This window comes from Lynx rufus, unplaced genomic scaffold, assembly GCF_022079265.1.
Source record: "Lynx rufus isolate CCGP_SWC_20201006 ecotype Redwood Valley unplaced genomic scaffold, mLynRuf1.p SCAF_3, whole genome shotgun sequence".
In the NCBI taxonomy this organism is placed as follows: Eukaryota; Metazoa; Chordata; class Mammalia; order Carnivora; family Felidae; genus Lynx; species Lynx rufus.
In genome coordinates this window covers 166,749,356-166,768,336 of record NW_025814845.1, presented here as the reverse complement: position 1 = coordinate 166,768,336, position 18,981 = coordinate 166,749,356, and the positions used below count along the sequence as shown (strand labels likewise).

General features: G+C 38.5%; 1 protein-coding gene across 2 annotated transcripts in view; it reads right to left on the bottom strand.

The window, feature by feature from the left end:
- Positions 1-18,758, bottom strand: part of XPO7 (exportin 7) — a 40,841-nt gene extending 22,083 nt beyond the window's left edge. The window contains exons 1-12 of one of the 2 annotated variants that reach the window (XM_047092440.1): positions 18,674-18,758; positions 18,000-18,146; positions 15,862-15,955; positions 15,114-15,280; positions 13,697-13,789; positions 10,911-11,015; positions 9,365-9,530; positions 8,712-8,785; positions 6,925-7,044; positions 3,605-3,751; positions 2,256-2,428; positions 93-286 (exon numbers count right to left, since the gene is read on the bottom strand). In XM_047092440.1, the coding sequence (XP_046948396.1) occupies positions 93-286; positions 2,256-2,428; positions 3,605-3,751; positions 6,925-7,044; positions 8,712-8,785; positions 9,365-9,530; positions 10,911-11,015; positions 13,697-13,789; positions 15,114-15,280; positions 15,862-15,955; positions 18,000-18,146; positions 18,674-18,694 (1,501 nt within the window). In that variant the 5' untranslated portion in view covers positions 18,695-18,758. The remainder of the gene's footprint in view (positions 1-92; positions 287-2,255; positions 2,429-3,604; positions 3,752-6,924; positions 7,045-8,711; positions 8,786-9,364; positions 9,531-10,910; positions 11,016-13,696; positions 13,790-15,113; positions 15,281-15,861; positions 15,956-17,999; positions 18,147-18,673) is intronic. The other variant, XM_047092441.1, reaches the window with a different exon arrangement.
- Positions 18,759-18,981: the final 223 nt, after the last annotated feature.

The window sequence follows — 18,981 nt, the reverse complement described above, 5'->3', positions numbered from 1 at the left end:
AAATAAACATTAAAAAAAAAGAGAGAGAGGTGGCAACGAGTGAAGGGGTACTGGCAGCACCGCCTAACAGGCCGCATCCCCCACCCACTCACCCTCCTGCACGGCGATGTCCATGGGGCTTGCGCTGGCGCTCTGTAGCAGCTCCTGATAGGACTGGGCAGACTGGTCGAACAACTGCACAAGGAGCGCACACGTCTTCTCGTATTCACAACGTCCGATAGTAGACAGCTGGTCCAGCTGCTGCTGCACCAGGCCTGTGTCCTCCAGAGGGTCTTCCAGTCCATCCCTGCTCCCGAGGGAAGAAGAAGGAGGCTCTCTTAAAATATGCCATTGATTTCCTTACCACGACAGCTCTTGTTCTTCTGCATTTAGCCAACACTTACACTGGTAGAGGCCCACATCCCCACACTCCCTTTTGCACAGAAGGAACATATATAAAAAGTGGGAAGACCAGTGTTGTCACCCTAGCATGCATCTTCTTTAGATAGATTCTGTGTGTTCGTGTCCAGTCTTTTGATCTGAACAACTGCTCCCTTAACATTCGTCTGCCTCAACCCTCTCTATCTTATGCTTCTCACCCCAGAGGCTCTTGGTCCTTGACTATAATAACCTTTGGGACTACAAATATCCTGTCCTCGTGTGCGGTCTTTGTGGCCCAATCTCCAGAAATCTCCAGATTTTAATGAAGCAATATGAATGCTTCCACCATATAATATGAACCCTCAATGGACTCTCTGGGGTATCAAATACAACATTCCTGTAGCAAAATGTATCAATATTATGAATAGTCACAAAAAACATAAGTTTTAGAAAAAACTATAAATGGGCTCATACTAGCACATGCCAAGTTTTGCCACCAAATGCATTTTCATTCCAAACTGATGAGAAAATTTGGTTCTAGATCTTGGATTTCAGAATTGCAGTTGAGGCGCTGTGGATCTACACCAGGTCCTACCTTACCTACTGCTCCTAGATTTAAAAATCTTGTCATACTGCAAGCTCTTTGTCTATTGCTACATTGTAGTGTGACACCCCAGCGGCTGCAACACTGCCCCCATTACAGCTAGAGTTCACAGTTGTGGGTGCACCATGGTCCACACACTGGGCCAGGACATAGCTGTGTGATCCTTCGAATAACCTTGCCCAAGAGCATACATCTATTAACTGGCTTCCCTGGGCACAGAGCCTGCACGTCTAACCACTCCTCAACACTGCCTCAATGAAACCAGCTGAATCCTCAGGAACAGAAACTATGTCACTAAGAGAATGATGCTTTCAGGGCTCCTGAGGGCTCAGTCAGTTAAGTGTCTGACTCTTGATTTTAGCTCTGGTCACGATCTCATGGTTTGTGAGATCCAGCCCCACATCGGGCTCTGCAATGATATCGCGGAGCCTCCATGGGATTCTCGGTCTCCCTCTCTCTCTGACCCTCTCCTGCTTGTGCTCTCTCTAAAAATAAATAAATGTTAAAAAAAAAAAAGAGAGAGAATGATGCTTTCTAGTGGGCTTCACAAATACTTGGATTTTGAAATGATTCAAGTCATTAACAGTTGAGACTATCACTCATGGCAATTAAATGTACTTGACTCTGAGCCAATTAAGATCTGATTTTAAAAATACCTCAGACCTTCAGAATCCAAGTAAATTCCCCTGAAAAACAGCTAACAAAAAAATCTACAAGAAAGGTCCCTAAACAAAGAATAACGTCACTTTATACAGGTCATTTTTGAAAGGGTCTAACATTTCTTTAGCTATAGATTTCCGGTCTAGTTAACAGTCAAGGTAGACAGAAACCATGTGTTCCTATGATACAATCGGCTATCCACTGCCTAGGATCATCTCCTAGTAAGCTCTGGATTGTATCATCTTATTTATCCATTTATTTCTTCGGGAAAATAAAGCACCTATAGCTTACACATAATTCTTATCATCTATAGCTTATAAATGTTCCTCTCATGTTTAAAGGAAATCAGTGGCAAGGACAAACAGTATACTGATATACCTAGTAGTCAAAGATATTACTAAGGATGGCAAAAAAGAGGGACATAATAAGTATGTTAAAGAGAAAGACTATTCTTTCAGATTTTATGCTCTCATCTGCTATTCTGCTGACATGAAAAAATGGCCATTAACAGCATTAGCTCCAAAAGAGAATCATGTCAAGAATGCCTTTGCCAAGTGGGTGTCTAATCTCTGGCAAGTCCAACACCAGGCAACTGGGGAGAGAATACAGAACCCTGTCCCAGGTTCCTTACCTCAGTATGATGTGCACAGATTCCAAACGGGATGTGATATAGGCTTTGGTGACCTCAGGAGTATAAGTTTCCAGCATGTGGGGCTCTGTGGCTTTCACGTATGGCACAGAGGCTGCCAACCGCTGCCATAGGCTCAGGAGATAGTGCACGCTATTCGGGGCAAATTCCCAGTGCTAAGGAAAGCCAAAAGAGTAGGAAGTATACTTCTCATTTCTGTACACAATACATTAGTCCCATGCCACTTGACACAAAGGATAAAGACTTGGGGAAAAAAAAAGACAGATTTTTATGGGCTTTGTTCTGTGCATGACAACTCATCCAATGTACTTATTAGTATTTCAGAGATTAACCATCTAATAAAAAGAGCTGTTCTATCCTGGTTGTGTAAACCTTCCCACAAGGAAAGCCTTGCGTAAGTGGTTCTCAAACATTAGTATCCATGAGGATCACCGGGAGAACTTGTTGGACACAGAGACACTTAGGCTCCACCCTGGACCTACTGAAGCAGAAATTATGGAGGTAAGACAAGCACTTGCATTTTTCATCAAACTCCAGAGGATTTTGAATCAAGCCATAAAATTTGAGAACCACTGCCTTATACTACGTGACTAAGAAAAAGATGTCACTAACTCTTCCTTCTTCTGTCTAGCTCCCTGTTCCAATCTTGCCTTTTTCAGAGTGATAATCTAAATATTATCCCTGCAATTCCTACAAGTTCCTCTAACCAAATCCTTGCACTTTTTTAAATGCAAATGAGTAGGCTGCAAGAACTACTTTGCAGAGTTGCCCTACACTTCTATTCACTTTGGCTTGAGGGAAAAAAGGGAATACAGGCACACCCACGGGTTTGATTCCAGACCACTACAGTAGTGAGTCAAATGAATTTTTTGTTTCCCAGTGCACATAAGAAAGTTATGTTTGCACTATACTGTAGTATATTAAGTGTGCAATAGCATTATGTCTAAAAAGACAATGTACATATCTTAATTAAAAAATGCTTTATTGCTAAAAATGCTAACCATCATCTGAGATTTCAGGAAGCTGTAATCACTGATCACAGATCACTGTAATACACATGAGAAAGCATGAAATATTGGGAGAATTACCAAAATGTGACACAGAGACATGAAGTGAACAAATGGTGCTGAAAAATGGCACAGACAGAAGACTTGCTTGACGCAGGGGTGCCATAAACGTTCACTTTGTCAGAAATGCAGTATCTGTGAAGCGCAATAAAGTGAAGTGCAAGAAAACGAGGTCTGCCTGTATTCTTAGAAGTTTAAAACCAATGAGCCAGAGAAAAGGTTCCTATGTGTAGGTAAGAGAGAGACAAGCAATCAAAGACAAACCTGTAGGCTGGTCACTGTGAAGTTAGCTATCAATCGGATGACCTCAGGGTAGTTTTCCACCTTTACTAATTCTCCCAGTTGATAGTTACTCTTCAATCGGGCCAGTAGTCTGCAAAACTCATGGTAATTGTTTGGGTCTGATAAACTCTGGTGACAGCACAGAAGGAAAATGAAATGTAAAATGTGATTCACTATACTTCCAGAATGACATTTGGGATGGCATGAGGGGAAAGGAGAATCTACTTTAACTTCTGAGCTACAGGTCCTCCCTTAGAATGACACATCTCAGGGTGTCTGGTTGGCTCAGTTGGTTAAGCGTCCAGCTTTGGCTCAGGTCATGATCTTGCGGTTCGTGAGTTCGAGCCCTGAGTCATGGTTTTTTGCTGACAGCTCAGAGCCTGGAGCCTGCTTCGGATTCTGTGTCTCCCTCTCTCTCTGCCCCTCCCCCACTCGTGCTGTGTCTCTCCAAAATGAATGTTAAAAAAAAAATTAATAAAAAAAAAAAAAAGAATGACACTTCTGTTAGGATGTTTAAAAACAATTTTTTTTAAAAGTTGTTTTTAAAAAGGGACGGTCGCATCTATTATTTCATATGTTCATAAAAATCATCCTGTGAGATAAAATTTCTAGCATCAATAAAGAGTCTGAAATAGAAGCCCAGAAGGATCACATTAATTGCCTAAAGCAGCTATTAAATAGCATAAAAGGAGCACATTCTAAGATATGACTGGTCTTATACTGATAAAAAAATTATGAAATTTTCATTCTCACATCTGTCAGATCATTAAATAAGACTAACACTTCAGTGGCAAAGTTACACAAATGTTTAGTTTATTTACATTATATCACCATTGTTATAAAAAATTTAGTCCTATATTAGTATGTTTATATGTTTTACTTCATACTTATATCAAACACTTTGGATTTGCTTGCATATTAGACAAACATATCTGTTTTCTTACACAGGTCTTCCTCTATTAGCATACTTTGTTTTGTTCACCAACACATCCCTGGCACATAGTAGGTGATCTGTGTATTTGTTAAATGAATAAATGCATTTTTAACAGTCTTCAATAAATGCTGCTGAGAAAATTGGACAGCTACATGCAAAAAAAAAAAAAAAAAAAAAAAACTGGACCACTTTCTTATATCATACACAAAAAATAAACTCAAAATGGACTATAGACTTAAATGTGAGATCTGAAGCCATTATACTCCTAGAAGGAAATGTAGGCAGTCATCTTCTTGACATTGGCTACAGCAACATTTCTTTAGATATGTGTCCTCAGGCAAGAGAAACAAAAGCAAAAATAAAGTGCTGGGGCTATACCAAAATAAAATGATTTTGCATAGTGAAGGAAACAATCAACAAAATGAAAAAACGACCAACCCACTGAATGGGAGAAGATATTTGCAAATGATATAAATACAGAGTTAACATCCAATATATATAAAGAACTCCTACAACTCAACACCAAAAAACAACCTGATTAGAAAATGGGCAGAGGATCTGAATAGACATTTTTCTGAAGACATGTAGATGTCCAACAGACACATGAAAAGATGCTCAATATCATTAATCCTCAAAACCACAATAAGATACTACCACTTTACACTTGTCAGAATAGCTAGTTTAAAAAAGACAAGAAATACTGGGGCATGTGGCTGGCTAAGTCATTAGAGCATGCTACTCCTGATCTCAGAGTCATGAGTTCAAACCCCACAATGGGTGTAGAGCTTACTTTAAATTTTTTTTTTTTAACGTTTATTTATTTTTGAGACAGAGAGAGACAGAGCATGAACAGGGGAGGAGCAGAGAGAGAGGAAGACACAGAATCTGAAACAGGCTCCAGGCTCTGAGCTGTCAGCACAGAGCCTGACATGGGGCTCGAACTCACGGATCGTGAGATCATGACCTGAGCCGAAGTCGGATGATTAACCGATCAAGCCACCCAGGCGCCCTGTAGAGCTTACTTTAAACCAAACAAAAAATCTTGACCCAAAAAGACAAAAAATAACAAATGGTGGTGAGGATATGGTGAAGAACAAACTCCCATGCACTGTTGGGAGGAATGTAAATTGGTGCAGTCACTGTGGAAAACAGTATGGAGGTTCCTCAAAAAAGTAAAAACAGAAATACCATATGATATAGTAATTCTACTACTGGGTATTTATTTACTCAAAGAAAACAAAAACACTAACCTGAAAAGATATATGCACCCCTATGTGTACTGCAGCATATACAACACAATAACCAAGACATGGAAGCAACGTAAGTGTCCACTGACAGATGAATGGATAAAGAAAAGTGGTGTGTGTGTGTGTATGTGTGTGCATATATATATAGAGAGAGGCAGACAGAGAAAGACAAATACCGTATGATTTCATTTATATGTGGAATCTAAAAAACAAAACAAATGAACAGACAAAAAAAAGCAGAGACAGACCTATACATACAGAGAACAAACTGATGGTTGCCAGAGGGGAAGGTTTGTGGGGATGACCAAAAATGGGTGAAGGGGGAGTGGGAATACAGACTCCTAGCTATGGAGTCAATAAGTCACAGGGATAAAAGGGTACAGCACAGGGAATATAATCAACGGTATTGTAGTAGTGTTGTGTGGTGACAGATGGTAGCTACACTTGAGGTAAGAATACCATAACATAAAAGAGTTGTTTCACTATGTTGTACATCTGAAACTAATGTAACATTCTGAGACAACTATACTTCAACTTCAAAAAAAATTTTTAAAAAATTTTTTTAAACAGAGGGACAGGACTAAGTATATTTAAAAATGAAATGTTTGTATGGTATTTCCTAGTGTAGAGAAGTGGTACTTTAAGAAAAGTAGGTGTTGGCTGAATCTCTGGGACTGAAAAAGACAAAAAGGGCAATCGAGTTACAGAATGTATTATATTAGAAAAAGCACTTTATCTCTCTTCCCACCTAAAAGCAGCCCTATACACTTAGGTAAATAATGTATATTAAAAAAAAAAAAGAAACAAAAACAAAAACCACATTTCTTGAGGGAAAATGACTAGCTCTCTCCCTATTTTTCCTGTATAAGTCTGCATTCTTGAAGCGAGAGCACACAAATCCCTCGTTTGGGATCAAGAAACTGCCTACAGATACAGATTCACTTAAACCTTCTGAAGAATGACACACCCAACTGCTCTCTAGGATTTCTGCTAAGTGTGGCCTCTAGATGGATTTCCTTCTGACTCCTAACAGATAGGCATATACTAATCACCCCCACCCCCACAACAGCATATATATGTATGTATTTATTCAAATAAAAATAAATTCTCAAAAATCTTACCTGTGGGTTTTCCAGTATTCGTTTAACACCATCAACAAGATGAGAGAGAAACTTGGCCCTCTCTGCATTATTAAACAGGGATCTTCTGACTGAGGCAATCTGTACTAAGCAGGATAATACCTAAAAGCAGATGCAATCCAAACACAATTGATTAAAAAGATGATACGGCTATTCCATATTATCTTTTCCCTCCTTCCCCTCCTATAATATTCTTCTTACATATGCCATTAATTCTTTTCTTTCAACCCCTGCTACCATTTCAATGATGTAGAAAAAGTTGAGGAAGACGCAACTTAGGATATTGGAAACAGCTTTATTACAAGAAAAAAAAACCCATTAGATCCAAGTTACCATAACAACTAGTTAAATCCAGAGTTTAGAAATTCACTTAGGTATTATTCTTTGACCACCTACCGGCTTCTTTGATTCTTGTTAAGATATGTATTTAAGGTTTTAAAATATCATTCAATTCATAGTTTAAGTAAAGTTTTAGATTTGGTTTTCTCTGTTTCATGAAGACTTTTGGCTCATCAGGCTTTGCTATGTAGTGCTATAATGAAATAACCAAGTTATATCTGTGTCCTAAAAAAACCCAGGGTTTATACTGAAAACACTTCTCTTTCCCCACTATGTTAGATATTTACACTGTTTGCCCCTCCAGATCTATATCTTCTATCCTTCTCCACACTGCTCTACTCCTTCAGAAGCTGACTTCTGTTAACTAAGCAGAGCCAAGCTCCACTGCCCTCTTGCCTCTAGTAGGCCTCAACCACTGGAAAGTTCTAGCAGGAGATTAAGGGCAGGAAGAGAGAGGCACCCCTTCTCAACTCCTGGCTGGGCCATGATTGGCAGTGTCCCTACTTCTGCTGTCCAGCCCTCCCCTAAGCCACAGCTTCAGCTCTTTCCAGGGTTTCCTCCTCTTGCCCCCACGGGCTCCCCACTATTGCACTCCCTTAAGGGTGTATGGCACCTCACCACCCCTTGTTGGATTCCCTTAACGTTGCCCACATATCTTTACAAATAGTCCTTTCACTAACTACCCCTCTTGAGTGAGCTACCTTTTCCTGAAGTAAACATAAAGATACAAACAGCCATGTATTCATGTTTCTACTAAAGCAAAGGTCTACATTTGGAAAAGTACCATAATAACCAGGAAAACAGTCTACTGTAGAAAAACTATGCAAAACATCCATTACTTTCCTGTTTTATTTGTGTTTCGTACAGTAGCATTTTACACCAAACAATTTGAAATACGAGACCAGTATCTCTTAGGACCTGGATAATTTTGAGATTTGAGGAGGGTAATTATTCTGCTTTAAAGAAGAAATGCATTACTTCCAAGAGCCCTCAAATGTTGTCCAGGATAGTATACAAATTTGTCTTCCCCTTACAGCTTCCATTTATCACCTATGTAACATGTGCCTGAGGATTTTAAAAACTTTTCTTGGGCAGGATCATCTTCATTTAGACAATACAAGGTGAACCCTCCCACTCCAGCCTGTGATTTGAGGTGTAGTATAAAGTCAGATTCAAGATGAGACCAAAAGAGCTTGACATCTGCAGCAATTTGTCATTAGACAGGAATAATTTAGAGAGAATTAAGTTAAGACTTTACTGCAAGAACCTTTAGGGTACAAGCTTTACCACAAAAGGCTAGATAACTACCCCCACTATTTCTATGCCTTGCTTCTAGGATTTTATACAACAAAATGAACAAGCATAAGGCTCATTCACCATTGCTACTTTCTAGAAGTAGGTTTGTTTTAGAAACTGTGGTCCTGACTCACCAGAGGTGAAAATGAAGGAGGGATGGAATGATACAGGTCAAAAAACAGCTGCAGAGTTGAAGAATCTAAGAATGCTGGAAAAAGACAAAGGAGTGCGTTACTGAGTATGTCTGCTCATTGCCAGTGGTACACATGGGACTATGTATCAGTGGACATCTCCCTGCTTTCCTATCTCCCAGTGTTTACCTCCTTTCAAAGTGACAAGGTAAGTGGGGCTTTTTGTTTCCCTCGCTATTGTTTTTAGAGAACTAGGTTTTAGCTCCTCTAAGAGACAGATTCATTTTTCTGACTCTCAGAGAACTTAAACCAATCAGGACTGTGTTCAAGTTTTATCCTAAAGAACACAGAATAAGAACAAGTTCTTTTATTTCATTTTTAAAGCTAGAAATTAGGTCAAATGAGTAAGATCACAGAGGTCTCTAGGTGATTAATGTAGGAAGGTCAAAGTTACATTCGTTAATAACCCAGTAACTAAAAAAAGGCTCTGAGGCTGAGGGATCTGTAAGATTCCTCCAACAACCTCTTCCTCACTTTATCAAGGCAGATGCTGACCTTCTAAATCGTCTCTAACAACAAGCAAAGGGCTGTCATCCCACAGACGCTGTGCAGGTCTGAGCAGCAGCAGTCTGTCCCAGGTGGTAAAATTCTGTTACCTGATCTCCAGCTGGTGGGGATCTGTACTGTGCACAGGTCATCTGAGGACTCGTCAGTAGAAGTGCCGATGAAATCAAAGTTTAGGCAGTTATGAGTGAGTTTGAGCAGTTGCATGAGCAAGCCATGCTGACTTTCATCATTCAAGTTTAGATTCTTTCCTGAAGCCTGTAAAAGTGACCACATAATGAGCCCCAAACAATCACTCCTCTCTTCCCAGCTTGCTGCCAGACTCCTGAGAAAGCTGTTAAGCCAGATAAGGAGGGCAGTATTTCAACTCAATAAAGCAAGTTTTCCCCCTGCAAAAGACACTGTACTTCCATCACCTTAACGTCACTATGAAAATACTAGATCCTTATTTACCATAAAAACATGAAACTGGTATTTAAAGACATCCCTCTTTGGACACTTATCCTTTACATGTTGTAGACACAGTGACCACAAGGGATTCTGAAGCAATATGGGATGTGTGGTTGTTCCATTTGCTATGAGATCCTAATAATTTCTAGATAGCGTCTGTGAACTCAGTGACCGGCTGGCTAACTGTTTTTGACAGTATCAGTGGGGAGGAGTCAATCCTCAGTTTTCTCCAAAGCTTTCCCCCCCAGGGTGTACAACAGCTTTTGCCAGGCAGCTTGCCCAACCTGAGGAATGTTTGGGAATTCTGAGGTAGAATGAAGTAATTGAGGAAGATGAACATCATTAAATGGAGCAACAGAAAGAATCCAAACTTGCTTCTAAAAGTTGAGACATAATGGAAAAAGAGACTAAAAACAAAAACAAAACAAAAACAAAAACCCAACTCCCCCAAACCCCCCACAACAAAACAAAAACAAACAGCCAGAGGCTAATCCCATTTAGCTTTCTACAGAGAGAAGCTTCCTTACACATTGTTACAAATGTGTAGAACTCATAGGTGAGCATTGTTTTCTTAGTTCAACTCTATCCATAAATGAACCACAACACCAATTTTCTGCTTTAAAACAGGTAATTTCCTTATATGATAACTGTCTACCCCTTCAGGATATGAAATCTAAATGGATGTTAAAAATTCAAAATCTACTTTTCCTTACAGATGTTGCTTGTTTATTTGCTGCCTGTAACTCAGCAGGGGGCAGGGGAGCTGGCCTGTTTCAGTATGCTAACAATGCAGCCTGAACCTACTTTCAGAGCACTAAGAATCCAAACACCATAAAGCTAACATGCCTTTACTCCATGAAGGAAGATTTTATGTGCGTATAAAAAAAGCAAACAGCAAGTCCCAAATTCTGTGCTATACTAGATTCCTTGGGATATGTGTTCATTTACTGTGCTTTGCTTAGGGGAACAGCTCTGAAATAGGGCAATTCCAATCCTTTTCCTAATGTCAGTGGTCAGCGTGCCACTTTCTTCTGCATCTCAGAGGCAGGTGTCGTAGGAGAGATGGTGATGGTTAAAGGGCTGCACCAACTCTCAAGGGGTTGGCTTGGAGCTGACCCCTAACAGGTCCCCACTCATTCTCATCCTTTCAAAGAGGCCTGGGAAAGAGGACCCAACCTACAATCTTACCTGTTTTAGTAAATTGCAGGAAAGTGTGAAGATATCAAATAACGATGAATCTCGGAAAGAAGAGGCTATTTTTCTGTGCTTGGTTAAAGGATGGGTGGTGTCTGCCTATGCAAAAAATAAACCAATCCAAGTTTTAGAATTAATTGCAAAGAAAAAAAACTTTCATGCAGACTTCAAATAAACTAGGATTTCCAATAAAACCAACTTGTATATACAAAATACATTTTTAATGTTTAAATCACCATTAACTTATGTATAGTAAGAGGATGCAAAGGACAATAAGCGGCTAACAGCTAGCCAGGATCTGTCTATTGCTTACAGATGGAAGACGGAAAGAGAGATGAGTATCTCCACTCCAAAGTTTTAATTTCCTCTGCACAAGGGGGTAAAATTTAACAAACTGCTGGCAGATATTGCTAATAATTACTAGCATGTTGTATTGTGGCTTAGTCTCAGAAACAGACAGTGGCAAGGCTTGGGTTTGGTAAACAATCTGCTCAGGGCTAAAGTTACCATAGAATTTCTACAACAGTCATTAATTAACTAACAGCCATGAACTTAGGATAACTGACAATAGCCCACAACATTCTCTGCCTTCTCTAACCTATTCAACATGTAGTCTCTATCCCAGAAGTGAGCACTTAAATTGAATGGTTGTATTGGTCTCTCATTTTTTTCCTCTGTTCTTCTCTTTTCAGCCAAACTTTAAAGGTTTCTGTGGTTAAGGACTCCATCGCTGGCTTCTTTAGTATGCCCTCTATTTCTGACACACAGACACTTCAGTAAGGGAACAAAGGGATTTCAAGGTTACCAAGGGAATTTTTAGTCCAACCACCTACTGAAAGCTTAAATCTCTTCTATAGACCAATCAACTCATTCAAGAGGGGGCTCATTAAAGAGTAATGCAGCACTCCCCTTGATTCTCTCTCTTTTTTTTTTAACGCTTTATCTATAAGTAATCTCTACACCAGTGTGGGGCTCAAACTCACGACCATGAGATCAAGAGTCACATGCTCCTCCTACTGAACAAGCCAGGCACCCCTCCCTTGATTTTATTTCTAAGTTCAAACACGAATGGTAACAGAAAAATGCTGATTTAAATCTGACAATCCCCTCCCCCCCAAAAAACACAAACCCAACAGAAAACTGAATTTTATAGAGATTCAAAATATTCCCCAATTCTAGCTTCACTGTCACTGTGTCATCATAAATGTCTTGAATATTATTCCATTGCTAGATTATGTACCATATTCCAAGTATAATCAGTTATGCTGATCATAATAGAGAATAATTACATTAAGTACATTACACACATTTCCATCAAGACAGACAAAAGTTTGAAGTTTTCTTTTTTAAAAATATTAACATTAATGTATTTTGTGGGGCTAAGCTTCAAAGAAGAGAACATTAAAAAAAATTTTTTTTAAATGTTTATTATTTATTTTTGAGAGAGAGACAGAGAACAAGTGGGGGAGGATTAGAGAGAGAGGAAGACACAGAAGCCAAAGCAGGCTCTAGACTCTGAGCTGTCAGCACAGAGCCCAACGCAGGGCTCAAACCCATGAACCATGAGATCATGACCTGAGCCAAAGTTGGATGCTTAACTGACTGAGCCACCCAGTCACCCCCAAAAAGGAGAACATTAACTCCACAATCTCTGTATTTAGTTAATGCATGCTTTACTACGACCATAAAGGTAATAGCAGTTACATTAATAAGTTAGTTGTTAAGAGCATAGGTTCTGGAATAAGACTATGTGGGTTCAAATTCAGATACTTTTGCTTGCTGACTGTGACATCTTAGGCAAATTATTTACCTTTATGTGCTTCAGTTTCCTTATATAGAAAACGGGACAACCATAGTACCTACCTCACAGGACTACCGTGAGAATAAAATTAGTTAATATAAGTGAAGTCTTTAGAACAGTGCCTGTCACATAGTAATCACTCAAAAGTATAAGCTATTATTATTTTGATAATGATTGACCACAGTGGGGATCGCATGTGACATAGAATATAATATGGACTCCAGGTTTTAAATGGCTGTAAGCTGATGCATTTATAGTAGTACTAACTCACAGTTAAATTTTCTCAGGGTTAATAAAAATGTCTGCATAAATATGCACCAGAGCAACAGTGATGCCAATGTAATTAAGAGCTGACAACCTAAGGGTGAGATGTCACAATTAATATTAATACTGGCCTGTTCAATAATTATAAAATTTTAGCCGGATATAAAAGTAAATGACTACCAAAATAATAGCCAGAGCGAAAGAAAGCCACTGGTGTTTCCTCTGTAGTAATCTATAACGTCAATGGATACTCAAATAATTATTTGGTATTTAGCACAATGTTTTATGCATTCTAAAAAGATCCCCCCACAAATCTTTAATAGCACATGGGAACTGAGTTTTAAATGATTATAAACACATACTAATGTATACAGAAGTGGCACACAAATATTCTGCTTCCACTTTTGTGGTCCCTTTTTTGGACTCATTTAACAATTGTTTCATTAACGTTTTGACTTAGGACTGTTCCTCCCATCTCTCACAATGAACCTTAATTCCAGCAAGGATAGCTAGCTGATGGGAGGATCAAATATTCTGGAGACAGAAGAGGACCAGGACATTAAGAATGAGGAAGGCTGCACTTACAGAGGAAAACCCAATGGAACTATTGTTTCAAAGGGCATTAATCACTTACCGCAAAAGCACACAACTGCCAAAAAAGATCATCCCACACATAGCAGAAAACACCAATACTGAGAAAAAATATGGCACTTACTTCAATGAGGAAGGCTGTAGCACTTACTTGATTAATTTCATTGGTTAGCTGAGATAAAATTGTGACGCCAATGATGCAGTATTCAACACTATCCTGGAAAAAAAAACAAAAACAAAAACATAAGGTAGAAGTTGGGATGTGCAGCTTGATTTCAGCAATGGCAGTGCACTCACAATTTTGAAATGGCACAATCCTGTGTTGCTATCAAAACTGCCTGGATAAGGTAGCAAGGAATTGCAGTTTAAATCTGTTGCTTTGCTGGGGCGCCTGGCTGACTCAGTTGGTTGAGTGTCTGCCTTCAGCTCAGGTCACGATCTCATGGTTTTTGAGGTTAAGCCCCGTGCTGGGCTCTGTGCTGACAGCTCAGAGCCTGCAGACTGCTAGGGATCCTGTGTCTCCCTCTCTATGCCCCTCCCCTGCTCATGCCTCTGTCTCTCTCTTTCTCTGAAAAAGTAAATAAACATAAAATAAAATAAAATAAAATAAAATAAAATAAAATAAAATAAAATAAAATAAAATAAAATAAAATAAAATAAAATAAAATAAAATAAAATAAAATAAAACTATTGCTTTGCAGCACACAAAACCTAGCAGTCATGCAGGGAGACTGCTAAATCTGCCTTTATCAACATTGAGGCCTTTTGTACTTTAAAAATACTCGTATTACCTCATACCCATTATACAAAGAGAAACTGGCAAAATACATTTAAGATAAGTGACAAATGAATGCATAACATAATTTACAAAGAGACTACATACAATAAGAAAAAGACAAAGAACCAGATTTTTAAAATGTACATAAGATATAAAACAGGAAGTTCACAGAAAAAAATAGGTAGTAAATTAACAAATGAAAATTTTGTTTTGTCTCATTTATAACTCAAATGCTGAGATACTAATTCTTTTTAGCTATTAAATTGGAAAAATTAAAAAGCTGAGCTCCCAGGGTGAAGGTACGGGAGAAAGGCAGACACTCTTTAATTGCTGTAGGAAACAACTTTTTTTGAGGATAATTTGGAAGTATCTTTGACAGCCAAAAATGCACATAGCCCTTTGATTGTATAATTCCATGGCTAGGAATTCACTCTTCAAACACACTTACTCCAAATATGACAGGTATATATATTCTAGGATATTCATTCAAGTGTTTACATAACAGTCAAAATAGAAAACTAAACTAAATGCCCACCTATATAAGAAATTAGTTAACTAAATTATGGTATCTTAAGATTGGAACAGTTTGTCTGTGCTGACATGTAAACATGCAAAGCTAAGGCATATTAAAGGTGAAAAAGACACAGAAGAGAATGTATAAGATAATACCACTTTGTGTAATGTTTAAATGTGTAATGTTTATTACATATGCGTATGCAAGCTGCTTCTCACATTCTTATTACATCAGATATATACATCTTACCTGTAAAAACCTTGTGACATCTGTGATTGCATTTCTGAAGACATAGTCATCCTTCTGACAGTCAAACCAGCCCAGTTTTGTGATCCTGGCATATAACTGAATAAGCGCTTGCGTCACAAAAGTCGCCAACTTTGGCCGAGTGGCAAGGTAGTTGAGCACATAGTTCCCTACAAAACAAAAAAAGTCACATAAAGCAAGCTCTGCCAGGGAAGGGCAAACATCTTTAAATATACAAAATGTCTGAGGAATGGTAAATTTAGACTATTTCCCCTAAACCTCCTGTAACTCTTGTTTTTGTTGTATTCCCTTAATTCTTAATACTACTGAGAAACGGCCCTTTGAATTTAAGATTACTAGGCTTTCCAATTCAGGATTTTATAGTTGTCACAATGAAGACCCTGGAGTATGGCCGTTCTGAATGTACTTGAGCTTGAATGTACTGAGCTTGTCTGCACAGAATTCAAAATCCTTAACAATTGTTTTTTCTTAGTTATTAGTGGCAGTAAAGGCTGAACAAAACAGTCTGATGACAAAGGACAGGACTGTCCCCCTGATGACAAAAGGGAGGACTTAGACTTATCTAGAAATAATTAAGGCCCCTAATTCTGGAAAAAAACTGGATTCTATATATTTTTTATGCTCAGCAATTTCAGAACATTATCAAACAAGCAACACGAATTTAACTATTATTAGCACATCATTAAACAAACTAATTTCTTGAAGGAAAAACCGATAATTCTCTACTTACGAATATCTATGCGTTGCTCCAATGGTAGAGGGTTGTTTGTGCGTGATACAAGCTTTGTAAGGCATGTAGCTGCCAGTAACTGGGAGTAAGAGGACTGTGAAAAGAGGGGGGAAAAGACTCAGAATTCAATTTTATTGAATTAGTCAGTCATGAGGCTTTTTATTTGGATATCTATGCTTAGATTCAAGAAAAATTAATCAGTTTTGCTATTTTCTTCGTTTCTCTGCATTTTAGAGGGCCTCAGGAAAAATGAGTCCCACACACAGTACGTGTTCACTTAACTGATTTCAGTTACGAACAAGGCAGTATGAAGTGAATGGTCTGATCAAACTGAACCCAGTGCCACTTCTGCATCACTTAGAGGGGGTCACTTCAGAAAGATATTAAGAAGACAGATCTCTTATTTAAACTGAGAAATCTTCTGTCAAAAGCCTTGTTATAATGATGCTTCAAAAAGTTTCAACTCAAAATATTCCTGTAGTATACCATTAGAAAGTTAAAAAAAAAAAAAAAAGCAGCATTAGAGGAAGTCATTACATTAAGCTGTAATCCTAAACTTTTATCTTCACAGCAGCATAACTAGCAATCAGATACAGCTTTCCAGAATGTATATGGTAGTTTTAAAGTAAATTTATAACAATTATTTATGAGAAAGAAAAATTATGCCCTGTGCAAGGGTATAGCATTATCATATTCTCGTATGTGGATTTTATGAATTTTAACCTTATGGAGAATCAAGAGTATTCTAACTGATCATAATGTATAAAAGGGAGCCGTGTACAAATTCTTCCATGTGGCTCTATTATAATAGTGTCATATAACAGTGACAGACTCAGAACTATTAAAACAATTTAATTAAGGTTTAAGGATAATTTCCCACGACACTAAAAGTCCTTAAGACAGCAGGCTATCCATAGGCACTGCACAATGCCACCAGTTATAAAAAAGTTTATGCTTAAGAAAAAAAAATCTATAAAAAAAAATCACTTGACATGTGACTTTTACTCAACAGCCCTGAACATGGGTTAACTGATTACAGCAGGTGTGTCAAATCACTAATAACGCAAGAGAGGTTACTCTAACTGCAGAATAGAGCATATAAATGTAACTATACATTATATAACATCTAAATGATTTTCACACATAATTCCAATAAATCTGCTAGGTCACTCTAAGAAGTCAATAGAGATTAGAAGGAAGCATCCACTATAATTGTGTTTAGTATTGCACCAATTTATTCCAGCCTGTTTTACTTACTGACTGTCAACACGAGGATCCGGAGTTAATGATGTCAGATATGATAGGGTGGGGCCCCAGTGGGAGTCACCTGTAAGAGCTGGTTGTGCATCTCCCATAGCACAAATATACAAATCTAAGTGGGTCAATCCTAAGACTGAGTGACTGGAAAGCAATATACAAAACAGTACATGCAGAAGCAGAGCAGAGCACTCTACAACCTCTGACCCGGGTCTCTGTAACCTTCAGATATTTGCTGCTAGTCGGGATTCTGACTCTCGGTGCCCTTTCATGATACCCTGGTTGGATTCTTACCCTTCCCTTCCTAAGATCTCTATCTTGCCTAAAATGTTAACTTAATCAAATTATGTCTCATTAACAGCATTATATTGATCACCACACTGCCATTTTTAAGCTGGAAGGAGCGCTGATTCCCTTTTTAAAAACTGTAACTTCTTGTAGTTTTCATTGTCAAGATTTTCCCCAACCCCTCTGAGGCAGTAAGCAGTGGCTCTGGTACAGAGGAGGAAGAACAGAGGTGACCAGGAAGCTTGTACGCTGTGTGACACGGGCTATGTGGGTAAGAAAGGTCTGTCTTCTTTGTAAAGGATATGAGGTGGTACTTAAGTGTGAGAAACAGGAAAAAAAAAAAGCCCCAGAAATTTGATTCAAGATGAAAAATGAGAGAACAAGATATATTTCAGTGAGATTTTCCTGATGGGGCTGTGTGTCCTTTTGTTGTCGACCAGGCAGCTGGCTATGGTGCTTTTTAAAGGTGAAATTAAGGAGGCAGAGGTACCTAGAAGAATTAAGGAACAAAACTTATCCCAGTCCACCCTTAAACTTAGAATGTATTTTCCTCAACCTTTCTGATCCTACAGGATTTTTCAAGCCTTACGTACACTTCCTCTTTCGAGGAGCAGCTGGCACTTGCTCAGGCAATCAGGGCTGTTGGTGAATTCAACCAAGGCTTTCTCTGCCTGCAGTCGAGTGGTTGTGTCTGTTGTTTCATAGAGCTGTTTGCACAGATTCTCGAGTTGGGCCAGGCTCTGGAAAAGATGTCAAGAAAGAAATCAGTCTATACACACAATGTACTGTCCTCAAAGCCACTAGACAAAGATAGGTAATAATCAATGGAGAGAGACTTGCTTTTCAACTCTGAGGAGAATCTGGGTGACTTTTATCTCATAATAACTATTTATAGCTTTTTAAAAATTTTATGCTTTAGAAGACAAAATGATAAAATACCTAAAATGTCTATCTATACTTTTTTAGTCATTGCCTTAAAGATCAATCACAAACAATACATTTTTCCTTGCAAATACCCATCCTCCTAAGCTTTTCCAAAAGGCTTTCAAATAAAAATTCAGAATTTACTTGCTCTCCCATCAATTTCAAAACTCAATACTAGAGGCATTCCTGTAAAATTAAGCACATAAACACACAATGTGTCACACATCTTTATATAGTTTTAAATATTTTCCCTTTGCCTAGTAGTTATTAGCTTACAATTCTGTGTCTGAATAAACAAAGATGGACAACCTCTCTGGGAAAGCTTCAGAATGCATGTACGCACCTTCCTCCCTGGATCCCTCATGTTTAAAGTTCAGCAGACTCTCTTCTCCTGTTGTACTTTAAACTTGTGCTTCAGCTCCAAATTTAAAGTGGAAGGGTCAAAATACATTCAACCCTAGCATATGCTCAGACGGAGATAAGATGAGGGAAACGCCCCCAAACAAACCCTTCTCTTCAAATCTTGAAACAGTTCCAGGGAGGCAGGAAGGGGATGGGTGTGTGCTTCAGTCAAAACCCAAAGGGATGCAAGTCTACTTCCACTGAACGTGGAAGTGTTGAGAAGCAAAGAGGAAAGAAACCTGTAAGAGT